Below are 17,937 nucleotides of genomic sequence, written 5' to 3'. Positions count from 1 at the left end.
ATTGCTGCTTTCTCAAAGCCAAAAACAGAGGGGAAAAAAATAGACACTACAATTTTATGTTACATAATTAGGTCATCACATATGTGGAATCATAACATTCCATTGCCTTTGCCATATGCTGTTGGTTAGAAACAAGTCACAGGTCATACCACACTCAAAGGGAGGTGATTATGCAAGAGTGTGAAAACACAAGAGGAGTATGAGGGTCACCATCACTGGCCACCCTCTGGCCACCAGTTATTCATGTCCCTACCACATACAGAATCCTTTACCTCCACCTCCAAGGTCCCCAAGAGCCTTATCACATTACAGGATCTGCTCAAAGTCCAGAATCTCATTATCTAAATTGGGTCCAGGTGTGGAAGAGGTGCCTTAGATATAAGTCCTGTCAATCTGTCCGTCCATAAAATGAACAAGACAAATTACCTGCTCCCCACATGCCAGATGCACCCGTGCCCCTTTGGAATGTGGGCCTCACTATAGTCTCAGCCTTGATCCACATAAGCAAATTGCATCCTCCTTAGTCCCTGTCTTCCCTCAAAAGTCATATTTAGGTAAAATTGAACTAAAATAAATGTAACAGAACCTTTTAGGAGCCAAGAAATGATAAAATCTCACCTCAAGGATGGGGATGTGGTAGGATGTGGAGGTGCGTTAGGTAGTCCTGCCCAGTTTGGTGATGGATAAGACCATATTTAGGTGGAAGAGGCATGGTGAGGGGTGAAGGATGTGTGTTCAGAAGTTGGAGAGAAAAGAAAATGCACTGATCATATGAGCAGTCAGAACTTCCAAGATTCCAGTGCAGGAGCTTCCCATCCTTGCCTTGATCTCTGAGTGATTGATGCCTGCAGGCTTGCTGTATTACGAGTGAATCCCCAAATCCCACTGAGAGGGTCCCTCTGACTTACTGTATCATGGAAACACATGTGCATATACACTATGGCTCAGGACACTGCAAGGCTTTAAAAACACAGGTGCCCAAATCCCACCCTGGATATCCTGAACAAATCTGTGTTTTTAAAAGAAAAAAATCTATGTTAAAAACAAACCTCGAAGGCTCTGCAGCTGGTCGTGCCTTGCAGCCAGGCTGGAGAACTAGGCTGGAGATGCATCCTTGAGGCAATGATGTCTTTGTTCTCCAGCTGTTCTTGCTTTTGTTGTTTTCTTCCAAACTAAATCTTTTTTTTTCTGGCCATAACTTCTAATTTAATTTTACTGAAAAGTATTTATTTACTTTTTAATCTCCAAATGTTTGAGAATGTAAATTGTTTCCATGTATGCTATATTGCTAGATATTTTAGAAGATTTATGCCCCAATATGATTTAAATAATACTGTAAGATCTAAACTTTGTTTTCTCTCTTACTTTGTTACACTTGAGGTAGTTTGGTTTAAATATGTTTTATGCTTGATTAAGGCTTTTCACTTCTTAATTCTCTACAATTCTATTCTTTCCTATGTTTCTTTCTATTGCTCTAATAAGAAAAATAACCACAGCAATCATATATTGAGCACCTACTCTGTGTCAGGCAATACCGTTGTACAACATTTGTCTCATCTCCACAACAGATTGGCTCTGTTACATTGTTCTATAGATGAGGGACCTAAAGCCCAGAAAATTACCCACAGTCACATGCTAAGAACTGCAGAGCTGGGATTCCAACCAAGGTTTGCCAGAGCCCTTTTTCACCTCACCAGGCTGTTCCCCACATCTCTTAGCTTGGACACTGCAGGAAAGCCCCTGAGCTATGGGGTGGCTGGTTGAGCTGCTGGAAGCTTCAGACCAGATGTTAGTTACCATCTTTGCCACCTACATGTGTACCATTCTCTCCCTTTTTTTTTTTTTAGCATCTTTTTTTCATCTTCTGCTCTCTCATTTGCTATTTCCTCTTAGGTGGAACTCATTATTTCAGTTCAGTCAATGTTTGTTGGGCTCCTGCCCAGGTCTGCTCTGTGCTGTGTATATGTGCAGTGGAATAAGGGCTTCCTGCTTGCCCAGGACCGTGTCACAGTCCTGTTCTGAGAGACGATAGAGACAGCAAGGGAAAGTGAAGGAACTGTAGAGGCAGTGTGAGTGAGACGATTGGCTGTCCTGCCGGAAGAAGATTTTAGAACCACTTTGCCAGTTTTGGTGGCACGGCAATCCAATCACAGTTGGAATAGACTGCTTATTTTTTAAGAGAAAATAAGGTTGGGGGAGGGGAGAATGGCAGGTGATGGATTGTGGCATTTCCCGTCATGTGTGCTTTGAAGCAGTCAGCTCGCAGTTGTACAGCTGTTTATGATCAGCTTTGTGGGTGATCAGCAGCAAAGCAGGATCCTAAGCCCATTTCCTTGAGCCATTCAAGGTCCTTCAAGCCTGCCTCGCTTACTGTCCGATCCTGTGTTACACGGGGATTAAAATAAACAGATTAAGGAAATACAATTTTGATGTCAATATAAGGCAGTGGTTTAAAAGGATCTCTGGGTCCCACAATCCTGTTCTTAACTAAACTACACAAAGGGGCTCAGTCTATAGAAGAGCTTCAAGCAGAGTCAGTCTGGGAAGATGTGAGGTTGACCCCTGAGCTGTACCCTGACTGTGACTCTGGGGCTGGGAGGCTTCCAAAGAGAAGGCTAGAAAACTGGGGATGTAGGGTGTCCTCAAATCCAATAAATTCAAAAACAATGTCTGTATCCTTCAGCCCTCATTTTCTCATATTTGAATGTCAGCTGTATTTGGAACTTTATATCTTCTGCCAAATTACTGTTTTGCTCAAATAGCTTCTCAGTTAAATTGGAATCATCCAATTTCTCTTTGGAAAGCCACCTGTTCCCCAAAGCATTCCAGCTACAAACACCTTTCAGATGCCTGTGTGTGGGCTTCCTTTTTGCTTTACTAAGCAAAGCCTTTTTGTAATTAGCCATTAAAAAGCAAAAATTCAGTAAACAGTTAATCTGGTCTGTTTTATTGCTCTGTAGCACTAATCTTTACACACTGCATTGTAGAGTGAAAAATTATGAGAATCAAATTCATTTTCTCCCTGTTAAGTGTTGGTTATAAAAAAAATACTGCTTTATCTTAGTTATTATTCTAAGCCAGCCAAGTGTGTTTGTGATAAGATAAAGATATATGGAATTGGTCCAGTGCTTATTAAGCACCTTTCAGTTTTTGATGTTCATTGTTGGCACATGAACAGACCAATTTGTGAACAGACGCAGAACCTGGGCTACACCGAGGACGCTTGAAATGAAAATTTAGCTTCCTTTACTTCTGCTCTGCCGAATGCTACACATTCAAAGGACTAAAATTGCATAAATAATTAGAATATTGCTCTTCAATTTCACTGACATGAATGGGTCGTACCTGCGTATTTTAGAATATGGTTTAACTGAAGGAAGTGGTTTGTGTCCTTGTGATTAAGCTGCTTTACTAGGAGGGTACGTATATACTATGTTTATTTAGTATGAAACAACAGAAAAGCAGGCATTTCACCATTTACCTGGATGTTTCTAAATGGAAAGATGTTTGGCATCATATAAACAAAACCAATAAGCAATGAGTTCATGTTTTGCTTTGCAAATGAATGATTTAGCATCGTGTAGGTCTAGCTGTAGATTCAACTTTAAATGAAAAAATTATTTCGGGTGATCATTTTGGTTCAAGGAAGCTCAAAGTGTGTTTATTCCTATTTGTGCTTTTTTGTGATACTCTTGGACTGAATATGTAGCACCAGGCTAAAGAAGGGCTAGCCAAACAGCATAAGTAGAGTTTATGTTGCCCCTTTTCCTCTCCCACAGGGGCACATGGAAGGAGAAGTGTGGGGGTTGGCAGCTCACCCTCTCCTGCCCATCTGTGCAACAGTGAGCGATGATAAAACACTTCGGATCTGGGAACTATCCGCCCAGCACCGTATGCTGGCAGTACGGAAACTCAAAAAAGGTACATAACACCACCTTACACATCTGTCAGAGTATTTACAAGTAACAGAATGTATCAGATTTATTCACTCACTTAATTAATATTTACTGAGGGCACGTGTTATATGCCCATAAATATGCTTGGCAATGAGAATTTTATATTGGTTGCTACAGTCATAACTAAGCACATGTAGAATTATTCCAGAAGGCTGGCCTAATCCAGCTCCATTTTTCACTTCATTTTCCTTGCACTGCACAGATATTTGCCACCTGGGGGCAATATGTCCTTCCTCTTCTCATTGAGAGCTGTGGGAGTCAATTGAAATTCATCAGCTTTTAAAGAATGCTATTTATTTTGTAACAGTCTCCAGAACTTATTTTATGACTTGAAAACAAACGTCAATTATATAGAAATATAATACTTAAGAAATGAGTAAATATGTCTTGAACACCTAAATGCACTAGAACTATGAGGTGTACTGAGAGGTACAAATTCAGCAAACATTTATTAAGTAGCTTCTGTGTGGCAGGCACAGGGGATCCCATGATGAATGGTCCCATCTCTAGTGTCAGAGATAGACAGGACTTGAACAGAGTCTCAGCAACATATCCATTCAAATTGGGTAATTCGAGGAGAGTCTTTAAAATGGGACTATTTATATAAAGGGATGGGGAAGGTATGAGGAAATGACCAGGGATAGTGCAGCGCTATGCAGCTAGTAATGGCGGCTGCTCTCACTGGCCCTGGGCATGAAGGGACAGGAGGAGAGGACAATTGCTGCAACCTTGAATATGAGAGCCACATGAGATGGCAGCCTGAGAGAAGCCACGACTGATAGCAGGGGACTCTGCCAGCATGCAGTGACCCTGCGGGAGGCAGCCAGGGAAATAAATGGCCCAGCCTCCCTGTTCTTCCTCCATCTCTCTAATTTCCCACCTGTGCTCCCCGTTGGCCAAACTCAACCAGAAACCAGAGGACAAGGGAGCCCATTGATGCTCTCCATGCAGACCAGCTTCAGGCACAGAGCAGGGTGGACAAGGGCAAAAAGGGGATGTGAAAGGACAAACTAAAGATACTTGGCACAAAGTACCCTGGAGCCTCAGAGGACATCTACTGCTTGGAAATGCTTCATCAGAGAGGTGACAAGCTGAGGCTTGAAGGATCTGTAAAAGTTCTTAAGAGGGAAGGATGAAATTGGGGTCTGACCCTAAAATATTTGTACTGAGTAATTTTATAAGCAGACATGAGGATTGTATTCTAGGGTAATAAAACGAAGAAAGGTGTCAAAACAGTAGTAACAATAGTGATGGTGGCTAATATGGCTGAGCCAGCAACTATGCCAGCTCTTTCCATGTAGTCTTTGTAGGAACCCCATGAGTAAGGCTATTATTACTGCCACTTACAAATCAGAAAACTGAGGCACAGGAAGCTTAATTAGTTTGCACATTTAGTAGGTAATGGAACCAAATTCAAACCCATGCAGTGTGACTGTGAGAACACACCCGTGGCCACTGCTTAACACTATTTCCCTCTGCCGTGTTGCCTGTCTTTACACTAGGCTCCTGGGGATTGGTAAATGGTGGAGGCAGGATTTCCCAGATCTAAGTCCAAAGCCCATGCTCTTAATCACTACAGGCTAGAATCATTTTGGCTACTAGTTTATATTGGGGGAATGATAGGCCAAGTCCTCACTGTGAAGGACTTGAATGTCAGTGAATGGACTTTATTCTCTAAGTTAAAAATTAGTTGAAAAGAACAACTATTGACCCATCTTAGATAGGATAACCATTCAACCCAGTTTACCCCTGTTGTTCTGGTATAATTATTAATAGCTTTCCTTTTCACTCTCAAACGTGTCTTGGTCTGTACGATAGATTGTGATTAACCTAATCTTGATGATGCTCTTCAAGGGCAGGCTTGTATTTTCATTGTCTCAGTACTGGCACGTCAGTTTTGAGTACGAACACAGCTTTCAGCATACCATGAACAGAGGAGTTGGTAAAGAGGCTCGGTATTAAATGCCCTGGCACAAGGCCACCTGGCTGTCCTATCCCTGGGGTGTGCTTACAACTCTCGACAATAAGAATGGTGGCAGAGGGTAGGCATGTTCTTGAATCAGTTTCCTTTTAGACATACCTTTGCAAAGTCCATGCTTCTGATTCAGAAATGTCTTTGTGACCCTACAAAGCAGTAGAGAACATGGTTCATGGAGCACCATCACCCTAGTGCCAATTAGTTTTCCAGAAACCCCTTGGGAGAATGTTCAGATTCCATTCTTCGCATGACAGAAGAGGCAAGAACAACATCTTTCACCTCTAGAGTTATGCATTACAATCTGTGGATCAGAGAATTGGAGCAACTAAAAGAATGAGGTCCTCTAAAGCAAGTTGTATGTAAGGCTTAATATTTAAAAAAAATGGTTTCTGGAAATTTTATTATAGAACTCCTATTCTTAAATATTACCTCTTTTCTTCGAAGCAAAGATACTGGTCCTATTAACCCTATACTCCTTTTCTCCATTTACCCCACTTATTTTTTGGAAACCCCAGGTATTTAAATACTCATAAATGTATGAATAAACCTCATGGAAGTTGAAAATGTATTTTTGATATTATGATCTTTTTCCTTGGACTTGGGGAGAAGAGATATTTAATTTTATTTTCTTGAGACAGGGTCTCCCTCTGTCATCCAGTCTGGAGTGCCATGGCATGATCACTGCTCACTGCACCCTCCACCTCCAAAGCTCAAGTGATCCTTCCACCTTGCCTCCTGAGTAGTTGGAATTACAGGCATGTGCCACTATTCCTGGCTAATTTTTGTATTTTTTGTAGAGATGGGATTTTGCTACGTTGCCCAGGCTGGTCTTGAACTCCAGGGCTCAAGCAATCCACCTGCCTTGGCCTCCCAAGGTGCTGGGATTACAGGCATAAGCCACTGCACCTAGCTTATTTCTTTACTTTTTGTACAGGGTGGGTTTCGCCTCTACAAAAAATAACTTTTCAACTAATTTTTAACCTATGGAATGTGGCCCAGACTGGTCTCGAACTCCTGGGCTCAAGAGATCCACCTGCCTCGACCTTCCAAAGTGCTGGGATTACAGGCATGAGCTGCTGCGCCCAGACAAGAGGTGTCTTAAATTATGAAGTTTTAGTTCTCACAAGTGTAGTGTCAATTTAAAGGCAGTCACGTGTCCATACATAATGCACATCATCAGATTTCTTCATCTTTTCATGTGATTTGCTTGACAGTGAAGTTTTGGGTAATAAGTGTTTTTTGTGGATTCTTCTGTAGGTGGAAGATGCTGTGCCTTTTCCCCTGATGGGAAAGCCTTAGCGGTTGGCTTGAACGATGGGAGTTTCCTGGTGGTAAATGCTGACACTGTTGAAGACATGGTCTCTTTCCATCACAGAAAAGAAATGATCTCTGATATTAAGTTTTCAAAAGGTGAAGATGACAGCAGATACTTTTTAAAATAGCACAGTCTTGGGACAAAAAATTACAAGAATGAACTATTTCAAATGCTTCTTTGACCATTTTCCCACTTTTAAAATACTAAGTTCCTGGAAGTAAATTCCTATATAAAATGCTTCGGTGTTAACCCCACATTTTTCTTTACAGATACGGGAAAATACCTTGCCGTGGCATCCCATGATAACTTTGTGGATATTTACAACGTACTTACAAGCAAAAGGGTTGGCATCTGTAAAGGTGCTTCTAGTTATATTACACACATTGACTGGGACTCTAGAGGTAAAGTATGTTGTGGCTTTTAAAGTAGAATTTCTGTGTTTAAAAAATGTCCATTTATGCGTTGTTTCTAGAGAGAATGGCAGTTGAGTGTTAGAAATGGGAAAGGGGAATCCCACAACAATATAAACGACTGTAATTTTACAACCCAGAGGCAGCTGCTGCTAACATTTTGAATACTTTTTCCATCTTTTTATGCTTAAGATTATTATTGTCACTATTGATTCAAGCCATTGAGTTTTAAGACAGTTAAAGATACATGATGCCTTTTGTTATCATAGCAAGCCACCACCTCACCTTTAGTTGGGAGTGCTTTCTCCTTGTCTTGGGTCCCCTCATCCTACTCCTGGCTGGTTTCCCTTTTCCACCCAAAGCTCCACCTCTTGGAGAACTGCCCAAAAAGGCTCAAGCAAATTTCCTCCTCCAGCAGAGGTAGAAATCTACATTCAGCCTGCCTAAAATTTCTCTGCTCTATAAAACTCCCAGCCTACTCCTACCTCCTCCAAGTCATGCCCACAAATGCCATGAGGATTTGTCTATTTAATAAATCTAGCTTTTATGGTGTTGCGTAGTCTTAAGCTAGCAAATGTGGAGGCTCTGGAAGTGAGTAAGACATGGTTTCTGCTCCCTGTGGAGTTTATAATTGAGTGAGGGAGATACTTATCCATAAATAATACAAGAGCACAAAATGGGTACCGTGTGAGTAAGCAATGGTGAGTCACAAGGGAAGTGGTGAGCAGGGACTCCGAATGGGCCACGGCAGCATTCAGTACCCAGGGTGGAACATTGCATTATAGGGTGAGTCACTTGTAAATCCTATCCTCAAGACTCGGCTGATGTTGAGAGTCTGGAGCGGGTACTTGGGAATGGACAGCATTCCCACCTTCAGAGACATTGTAGTCCACTGTGGTAGAGAAGCACCAAGCCCAATGTATGCTCTGAGGGAAAGCTCCTTGGAGGTAATCCACAGAGCCTCTGTAGAAGGGAGTGACCTTTGAGGTTGATCTTGAGAGATAAGGAGAAATCCACCAGATAGCGCTATCAAGGAAGAGCCATTCCAGGCAAAAGGAATATGGCATATGAAGAGTGAAGGTGGGAAGAACCAGGGGGTGATGAAGAAATAGAAGTGCTCAGTGGCTGAGGGTGTGAAGGGAGGGGAATGTGGAGACACAGGCTGGGATAGAGCAGAAGTTTCATGCTGAACTGTGTACTTGTAGGCACTATGTAACTCTGAGGGATGTAGCGTGGGGCATTCCCTCCCATCTTGGGGAGAAGAAGTGAGCCTGGAGTTGGAGCAATCAAATTAATCAGGAGAACGATGATGAAGGCCTCTGCCAAAAAGGTTATTTCAGAGTATTTCTTGGAGTAGTGGCCATAGACCAGGACTTGGAAACCCTTCTGCCTGGCAGGTATTTAGTTGTAACTATACTTGCCACACTGGAATTTGGACTTTATTTCAGCTTTACAACATTCAGGAGTTTTATACGGTGCAGTAGATAGAGAAAAGAGCATGCGATGCATTGCATTTATACAAGGTACAAGTCCCAACAAGGGCAAAGGGAGATCAGATAAGTCTGTTTCGCTTTCATGTCAGGGCAGTGCCAGCCAGACAAAGTGCCGAGGGCTTCGACCGGCATTTATGACCAGGCAGGGCACTATGGCTTATCTAGGAACTGGTGAGGCCGATGAAAGCAGCTGCTTCTCAGACCCTTCTTTGATATTCTCTGCTTTTTTTTTTTTAAAGCAGTGATTTCTCCCTATTTATTATCTTGCTATTCTCTTGCCAGGTAGAATAGGGTCTGATTAACTTTATTTAGAATCACACACACACACACACACACACACACACACACACACACACACACACACACAAAATACCTGATACAATACGTGAAATCCCACCACTCAATGACTATTAGGGATTAAAACCATTATTGTTTCTATTACGGAGTGAAGAGTCCAGAGAAAAGAGGGTATATATAGAGTAAATTTTGACTGGGAATATTTCTTAATTATTTTGAATTGTGAAGTACACATAACAAAAATGTACCATTTTAATCATATTTTAAGTGTACAGTTCAAGGATGTTAAAAACATTGACACTGTTGTGCAACCATCACTGCCTCCATCTCAGAATTCTTTTCATCTTGTAATACTGATGACATTCCCATTAAATGATAACTTTTCATTTCCCCAACACCTGGCATCTACCATTTTACTTTCTGTCTCTATGAATGTAACCACTCTAGGTACCTCGTATAAGTGGAATCATACAGTATTTGTCTTTCTATAATGGGCTTATTCCACTTAGCATAATGTCCTCAAGATTCCTCCATGTTGTAGCGTGTGTCAGAATTTCCTTACTTTAAAGACTGAATGTTTCATTTTATGTATAGACTGTATTTTGCTTATCTATTTGTTGAGGGGCACCTGTGTGGCTGCCACATTTCAGCCACTGTGAGTGATGCTGCTATGAACATGGATGTACAAATGTATCTTCAAAACCCTGCTTTCAAGTATTTGAGGTATATGCCCAAGGGTGTAATTGCTGAATCATATGGTAGTTCTATTTTTAACTTTTTGAGGAATTACTATACTGTTTTCCATAGCAGCTCTACCATTTTATATTCCCACCAGTTGTACACAAGGGTTCAAATCTCTCCACATCTTTGCCAAAGCTTATTTTATGTGTTTATTTTGATAATAGCTGTCCTAATGGATATGAAGTGTATCTCATTTTGGGTTTCATTTGCGTTTAGGGAGTTTGTTTGTTCTTAATTCTGCAAATGTATAGGCCCTGTGTCAGATGCTGGGGATATAAAGAGAAGTAAGTCCCAGATAGAAAGCACAAGATCTCGGCCAGGATCAGGGGGATGCTGCTGTGGAGGGGCCTGGGGGAAGGTCTGTGTAAAGTCCCTCAATATGGAGCCATCACTTGGTGGAAAGAGAAGCAAACCTCCCTATTTCCATAATCTTGCCCGAGGCCAGCCTCCTAGAGCTCAGGATGCTGAGGGAGGCTCCTGGGAATGAGCAGGAGAGGAGTGGAGTCAAAGGTCTTTGAAAAGCCACCATGCCTCTCATTGTAAGGGTCCCTGCAGGCAGGTGAGGGGGTCAGACCAAGTGCTTTCTGTGGATTGAGAGTAGTAGAGACACTTCTGATTTTTAGGGAGGAATTACACCATCTGGAGAATAAGAGCAAGAATACCTGTGAATCTTCCTTGATCTAACTCCACTAGCCATGAGACATGTGTCATCCTGATATTCCTGCATTCCCAACAGCCCAGTCCCCAAAATGCCTGATCTCGAGAATGTGCCATGCTGCCTCAAGACCAGCCTAGCTTTCACAGCAGGGGCCTCCAGAGTCTGGCAAGGTTGAGAGCAGAATTTAGAAGCGGGGATCTGTTTCATGCCTTTGATCCTGTCGAAAATAGTGAAAGCATTTGCCAGAGCCAGCTGGCTTCTCAGGGTGGGGGATGGCACAGCCGCCAGCTTCAGCAGCCTCTTGTGCCCATGGCAACTACAGGTCCTTGGAAAACCAAAAAGTGCACTGGGCTTTTGCAGGAACATCAGCTACCCCTGAATGAAAGCTCCAGCATGGAATGCTTGAGAAAGAAAAAATGTATGGAGGGAGAGAAAACATAGAAAGGATATTTTCTAAATGCTATCAGCTCATTTTTAGAAATATCAGGCTATAACATCCTTTACAAATTAACAATTTGAAGGCTGGGCACGGTGGCTCACACCTGTGTTCTCAGCACTTTGGGAGGCTGAGGTGGGTGACCTGAGGTGAGGAGTTTGAGGCCAGCCTGGCCAAAATGGTGAAACCCCATCTCTACTAAAAATACAAAAATCAGCCAGGTGTGGTGGCGGGCGCCTGTAATCCCAGCTACTTGGGAGGCTGAGGCCAGGAGAATCGCTTGAACCGGGAGGCAGAGGTTGCAGGGAGCTGAGATTGCACCACTGCACTCCAGCCTGGGTAACAGAGCGAGACTATGTCTCAAAAAGTAATAATAAAAATGACAATTCGAGCCATAATAGGACATTTCATTCCCATTTTTATTGCAGATGGCCTGATACTTGGTATATTTAGTACCAATTGTTAGAATTATTCTAACTTGTAAATTATATAGCAGCTGGGATGATGTATGTGGATCACTTTGTGGGTTGCAAAGCTCTGTGGTACCCGCAAGATGTGTGATGTAAGGACATGGGTGTCTTTCAGTTTTTAATCTGTGTGAGCAGATATTTCCAGTGAATAAAAATGTGATTCTGAAAGGATTACTGTTATTCAAGAGCAATTATAAATGCAAACAGAGTTTTTGTTCTTGCTTCTGCTCCTCATCCTCAGAATATGTCAGTGGTGAGACAGATAGATAGATAGATTAGATAGATTAGATAGATAGATAGATAGATAGATAGATAGATATCACAGCAGGCGGAGAGAAAAAGGAGTGGTGACCTAAATATTTCCTCATGCTTAAGAAATGTGTATTAGCAGCAGTAAAGAAAATTTTGGTTTTAAAAAAATACCCTTAATTATTCCTTCCTAATAGAAGAATAGCTTTTTGGTTAGGTTTTTTCTTCTTGACATCCTTGATTGCAAAGGACAGAAACCCACTCAAACCAGCTTAAACTTTTTTTTTTTTTTGAGACAGGGTCCCACTCTGTCACCCAGGTTGGAGTGCTGTGTTGCAATCTCAGATCACTGCAATCTGTGCCTCCCGTGCTCAAGAGATCCTCTCACATCAGCCTTCCAAGCAGCCGAGACCACAGGTGCCTGCCACCATGCCCGGCTAATTTTTTTCTGTATTTTTAGTAGATATGGGGTTTCACCATGTTGCCCAGGCTAGAAACCAGCTTAAATTTTAAAATAATAATAACAGATGAGTTTATTGGAAAGATACGGAGATATTTTATAGAATCCAAGAGCAGGAAAGAACACCTGCCAAGGAACTGACTTTAGCAATGAACTAGAAAACGCACAGGAACCAAGCAAGCAGTTCCTCTCCCCTCCTCTCCCACTCTTAGGCAGCTAGTTTCAGCATCCACTGCTCTTCTGGGTCTTATCTCTGCCTTTGACCCCTCTCTCTGCACAAGCAGCCTTTCTCTACTTCATCTGCACATGGCCCAGTCTCGGCTGCCCCAAAATGCCACCCACAGGCCCAAAGTCCACATCTCATCCCTGTAGGCACCAACTGATTCAGCCTCTCAGATTCCATTTTCCCAAGAGAGAATTTTGATTACCCAGCCCAGTGTGAGCCTGGCCCCTCCAGGATCAACATCTGCCCCCAGAGTATAAACATGACCGCGGGGGCAGTTCTCAGGGAAGGGGCATGGGCTAGATAGGGACCCTACAAGTTGTCTACAATGCTACACAGCACTTACGGTACTTGTCTATGTGTTTAGATTCTCGAATATTTTTGCAATCATAAATTACCTCACTGAGAGATTTTTCTCGTTTTTGGTTTTAAGTGAAGTATGATCTTTGAAACTATGGTGTAAAGTGAGTTGTTGGGATTTATCTGAGAATTACAGTCCTCTGAATTATCTTAGTATCTCATGGCCAAATATCATCTAAAATTAGCCATATTCAAAGAACGTGTTCACTGAATAACTGTCCACGTGCTTTGTCATTTGCAATCACTCTTGAGTGTCCTAAAAATAGAATTACTTTACCGATGTATTTAGTTCATCGGAAAAGTATTGGTTACTCATTTTCTTATAATTCTAAATAGTCAAAGATAACTAACTCCCTTTTTTCTTTTCTCACTTACATATATTCAGCCATAAAGTCAGAAGATGTGCCCATTTCAGGGTACACATTTTCAGATATATTTGCTCAAGTCAAGGAAAAATCCCCTAATCACTGTGTTATAATTCACCAAATTAGAAATGATTAAAGTTGTCAGTTTAGAAACGAGAGAACCTTATTTTTAGTCACGTAGAAGTAGATCTACAACTTCTTAAGATTAGCCAAGCTAGGCTGAGCATGGTGGCTCATGCCATATAATCCCAGCACTTTGGGAGGCCGAGGTGGGCAGATCACCTGAGGTCAGGAGTTCAAGACCACCCTGGCCAACATGATGACTCTCTGTCTCTACTAAAAAATACAATTAGCCAAGCGTGGTGGTGGGTGCCTGTAATCCCAGCTACTCAGAAGGCTGAGGCAAGAGAATCGCTTGAACTTGAGAGGCAGAGGTTGCAGTGAGCCAAGATTACACCACTGCCCACTGCACTCCAGCATGGGTGACAGAGTGAGACTCCATCTCAAAAAAAAAAAAAAAAAAAAAGATTAGCCAAGCTAGATTTCAGATCAAGGTGGTGCCTATTTAAATGCTAAAGAACACGATCTAAACCAAAAAGTTCTTATTTTGGTATTATTTTTCTAAGAAAGATATTTCAAAACTACTAGATATACATAGTTATGGGAAAAAACGAAAGGAGAAATGTATATGTATACTGAATTATTTATAGGTGAAATATTATGATGTCTGAAATTTGCTTCAAAATAATCTAGGGTGGAGGTTCATGAAACAGGGTTGGCCATGTGTTAATAGCTGTTGAGGCTGGACAGTGGGCATACAGGGGTTCTTTATACTCTTCTTCTATACATGTTTGAAACTTTCCATAATATTTAAAAAATGGCAAAAATACTGGAACATAAATACCTTGAGTCATTTACATTTTAAGCCTTACAAGATTGTTGCCATTGTAGGAGGAGAATTAGGAAATCTAACCTTTTTCAACGTCAAATCCAAGATTATAATTGTACATCAGACTGAAAGACTATTTTTGCCCAACATTTTCCTTGGGGAAAGTCCTGGATTTCTTTTCAAATGTTCAAGTAAGACCAGAGGGTGGGGAAGGAATGAGCATTTATAGTTTGTGTGTTCTGTTTCTAAACTTTAAAGGCAAATTTAGAACTCAGTCCTAAGTAAATGTGAATGCTCACAGTAAGTGTTTTATTTCTAATTGCCATAATCTTCCAATGACATAATTCTTGCCAACACAGTTTGCTGAGAGGCAACTGGGAAAAACAGGGGGAAAACTGATTTTTCTCAGGCTTTGGAAAACTATATTTTCAGTGCAGCAGAGTAAAACATATCAAGCTTTATTCTTCTGTTATTTGAAGGATGTTCAAGGTCAAATATTATGAAGCCCATATTCTAAAAATCACAGCTTTGGGGTTTGTACCACATCATGTAATTGGCTGTACATGCCCTTCTGAATAATTCAAAATGTATTTACTCAATTTATGAGACTTTGATTAAAATGAATCAAAATAGCACCCATGCTTCTCATTTTATAATAAAGAGATAAAGTCAAATTTTAATTGTCTCTCTACTTCGTTCTGTCGTAACAGGAAAATTATTGCAAGTTAATTCAGGTGCCAAAGAACAACTTTTTTTTGAAGCTCCAAGAGGCAAACGGCATATAATAAGACCTTCAGAGGTAATAATCCTACACAAAGATTTTTAAAGATATTTTGTGAAGATTTAATACGTGCATTTTAATAAAACCTATCACGTTAACTACTAATATGGATTATATTTACTATACCTTTAAGTTTGATCATGTCTTGAATCTGATTGCCTAATCTGGTTTCCAGGTTCCCAGAACATATGGATTTATCACACCACTGGTGTAGCAATGTACAGTTGGTGCTCTGCTTAATTTTTCTCTGCCTGAAGACAATGAATAAGCTAGCAATTTGGATGTTATATATTCCTTTTTCCATTTGACATGTCATTTTGTGCAAAGCTTTTTATGAACATATATTTTGAAACATGTTTTCTCAATGGTTATTTGTAATTATGAACATTATTATCGATAACAACAGAATTTTTTTTTTTTGAGGTGGAGTCTTGCTCTTTTGCCCAGGCTGGAGTGCAGGGGCACCGTCTTGGCTCACTGCAACCTCCCCCTCCCAGGTTAATGTGATTCTCCCACCACAGCCTCCCGAGTAGCTGGGATCATAGGCATCTGCCACCACACCCAGCTAATTTTTTTATTTTATTTTTTTAGTAGAGATGGGGTTTCCCCATGTTGGCCAGGCTGGTCTCGAACTCCTAACCTCAGGTGATCCGCCCACGTCAGCCTCCCAAAGTGCTGGGATTACAGACGTGAGCCACCGTGTCCAGCCTGGAAATTATTTTTTGAGACAAAAACAATCTGCAATCTGACCATTGTATTGTATCAAACTGTTTTCTTTTTTCCATGTTTCCTCATGTCCTTAGCTACATACATGATTTTTTAGTTGCTGAAATCAAAGCCTAGATAAAATTTTTGAATCCCTAAACTAACACCTCTTGAAAGCTAGATGGCTTTTGTAGACGCGTACCTCTTTCAGGGTGTACACATAATGAGCCCTGGTCTAACTGTTGATGAGGATGAGGAAATATTGCTTCCTTAGAGGAAAAGGAGGTAAGGGTATGCCACTGAGTGGCAGGCATCTGCCTCTCCCTCGCTTCAGTTTGCCAGTATCTTAAACTGTCCCGGTATTGTAAGGTTCTCCCTAAGACATTTGGACACGTGTACATTTGCATTTTCATTGTTTGTAAAGGAAGTATATGTGTAGTACTTAAAAAATATACATCGTTATAGATCATGGCATTGTATTAATGGAAATTGTTCACTGAGAAATTTTGATCTCACTCCCCTCCCCAATTCCAATTTATTTGTCTCTGATCAGTCCTCTTTTTAACTTTTTTATATTGAGAAACTTATGGCCTTGAGTAAGAGGTATTTTTAATTACGTCATTCATTCACTGGTAATTTGTTGATTGCCAGATACTTTATATACCTTTATTTTTAATTTTAATTTCAGCTTTGATTTTAGATTCGGGGGTACATGCATAGGTTTGTTTCATGGGTCTATTGTATGACACTGAGGACTGGCATACAAATTATTGCATCACCCAGGTAGGGAGCACAGTACCTAGTAGATAGTGTTTTAGCCTTTGCCACCTCCTCTCTCTGCCCCCCAGTAATCCCCAGTATCTGTTGTTGCCACCTTCCTGTCTGTGTGTACCCAATGCTTTATTCCCACTCGTGAGAACATGTGGTATTTGGTATTCTGTTCCTGCGTTAATTCCCTTAATATAATGGCTTCTAGCTACATCCATGTTGCTGCAAAGAACATTATTTCATTATTTTTTATGGCTGCATAGTATTCGATGGTGTATATGTACCACATTTCCTTTATCCAGTTGGTCACTGATGGGCATCTTGGTTGATTCCATATCTTTGCTATTGTGAATAGTGCTGCAATGAATATATGAGTACATGTGTCTTTTTGGTAGAACAATTCCTTTTCTTTGGGGTATGTACCCAGTAATGGTATTGCTGAGTAGAATGGTAATTCTTTTTTAAGTTCTTTGAGAAATCTCCAAACTGCTTTCCACAGAGGCTAAACTAATTTACATTCCCACCAACAGTGAATAAGCATTCCCTTTACTCTTCAGCCTTGCCAGATTCTGTTTGTTTTTTTTTTACTTTTAATAATAGCCATTCTGAAGGGTGTGAGACAGCATCTTGTGGTTTTCATTAGCATTTCTCCAATGATTGGTGATAAACATTTTTTCACGTTTGTTGGCTGCTTGTATGTCTTCTTTTGAGACGTGTCTTTTCATATCTTTTGCCCACTGTTTTTTTTTAAGACCCTTTTCTAAGGGTCTTGCTGTATCACCCAGGCTGGAGTGTAGCGGTACCATCACGGCTCACTGTAACCTCGACTTGCCAGGCTTAGGTGATCTTCCTGCCTCAGTCTCCCGAGTAGCTGGGACTGTAGATGCACACCACCATGCCCAGCTAATTCTTGTATAATAGTTTTAGTAGAGCCAGGGTTTTGCCATGTTGCTCAGGCTGGTCTCCAACTCCTGTTGCCCTCTTTTTAATGGGGTTGTTTTTTGCCTGTTGACTTAAGTTCCTTTTAGATTCTGGATATTAGACCCTTTTCAGATGCATAGTTTGCAAATACTTTCTCCCATTCTGTAGGTTGTCTGTTTTCTCTGTGGATATTTTCTTTTGCTATGTGGAAGCCCTTTAGTTAATTAAACTCATCAAGTCTCATTTGTCAATTTTTGTTTTTGTTACAATTGCTTTTGAGGACTTAGTCATAAATTCTTTCCCAAGGCCGATGTCCAGAATGGTATTTCCTAGGTTTTCTTCTAGGATTCTTATAGTTTGAGGTCTTACATTTAAATCTCTAATACATCTTGAGTTAATTTTTGTGTATGGTGAAATGTAGGGGTCCAGTTTCGTTCTTCTGCATATGGCTAGCCAGTAATC

General features: G+C 41.0%; 1 protein-coding gene across 1 annotated transcript in view; it reads left to right on the top strand.

Annotated features, from left to right (window-relative positions):
• Positions 1–17,937, top strand: part of EML6 (EMAP like 6) — a 262,879-nt gene that overhangs the window by 182,673 nt on the left and 62,269 nt on the right. Inside the window, exons 22-25 of the mRNA XM_055107940.2 lie at positions 3,780–3,921; positions 7,192–7,344; positions 7,519–7,650; positions 15,011–15,099. Coding sequence (XP_054963915.1) covers positions 3,780–3,921; positions 7,192–7,344; positions 7,519–7,650; positions 15,011–15,099 — 516 coding nt within the window. The remainder of the gene's footprint in view (positions 1–3,779; positions 3,922–7,191; positions 7,345–7,518; positions 7,651–15,010; positions 15,100–17,937) is intronic.

This window comes from Pan paniscus, chromosome 12 (assembly GCF_029289425.2).
Source record: "Pan paniscus chromosome 12, NHGRI_mPanPan1-v2.0_pri, whole genome shotgun sequence".
NCBI classification, from domain to species: Eukaryota; Metazoa; Chordata; class Mammalia; order Primates; family Hominidae; genus Pan; species Pan paniscus.
Note: the sequence above shows the minus strand (reverse complement) of the source record. Positions and strands in the feature narration are given on the sequence as shown.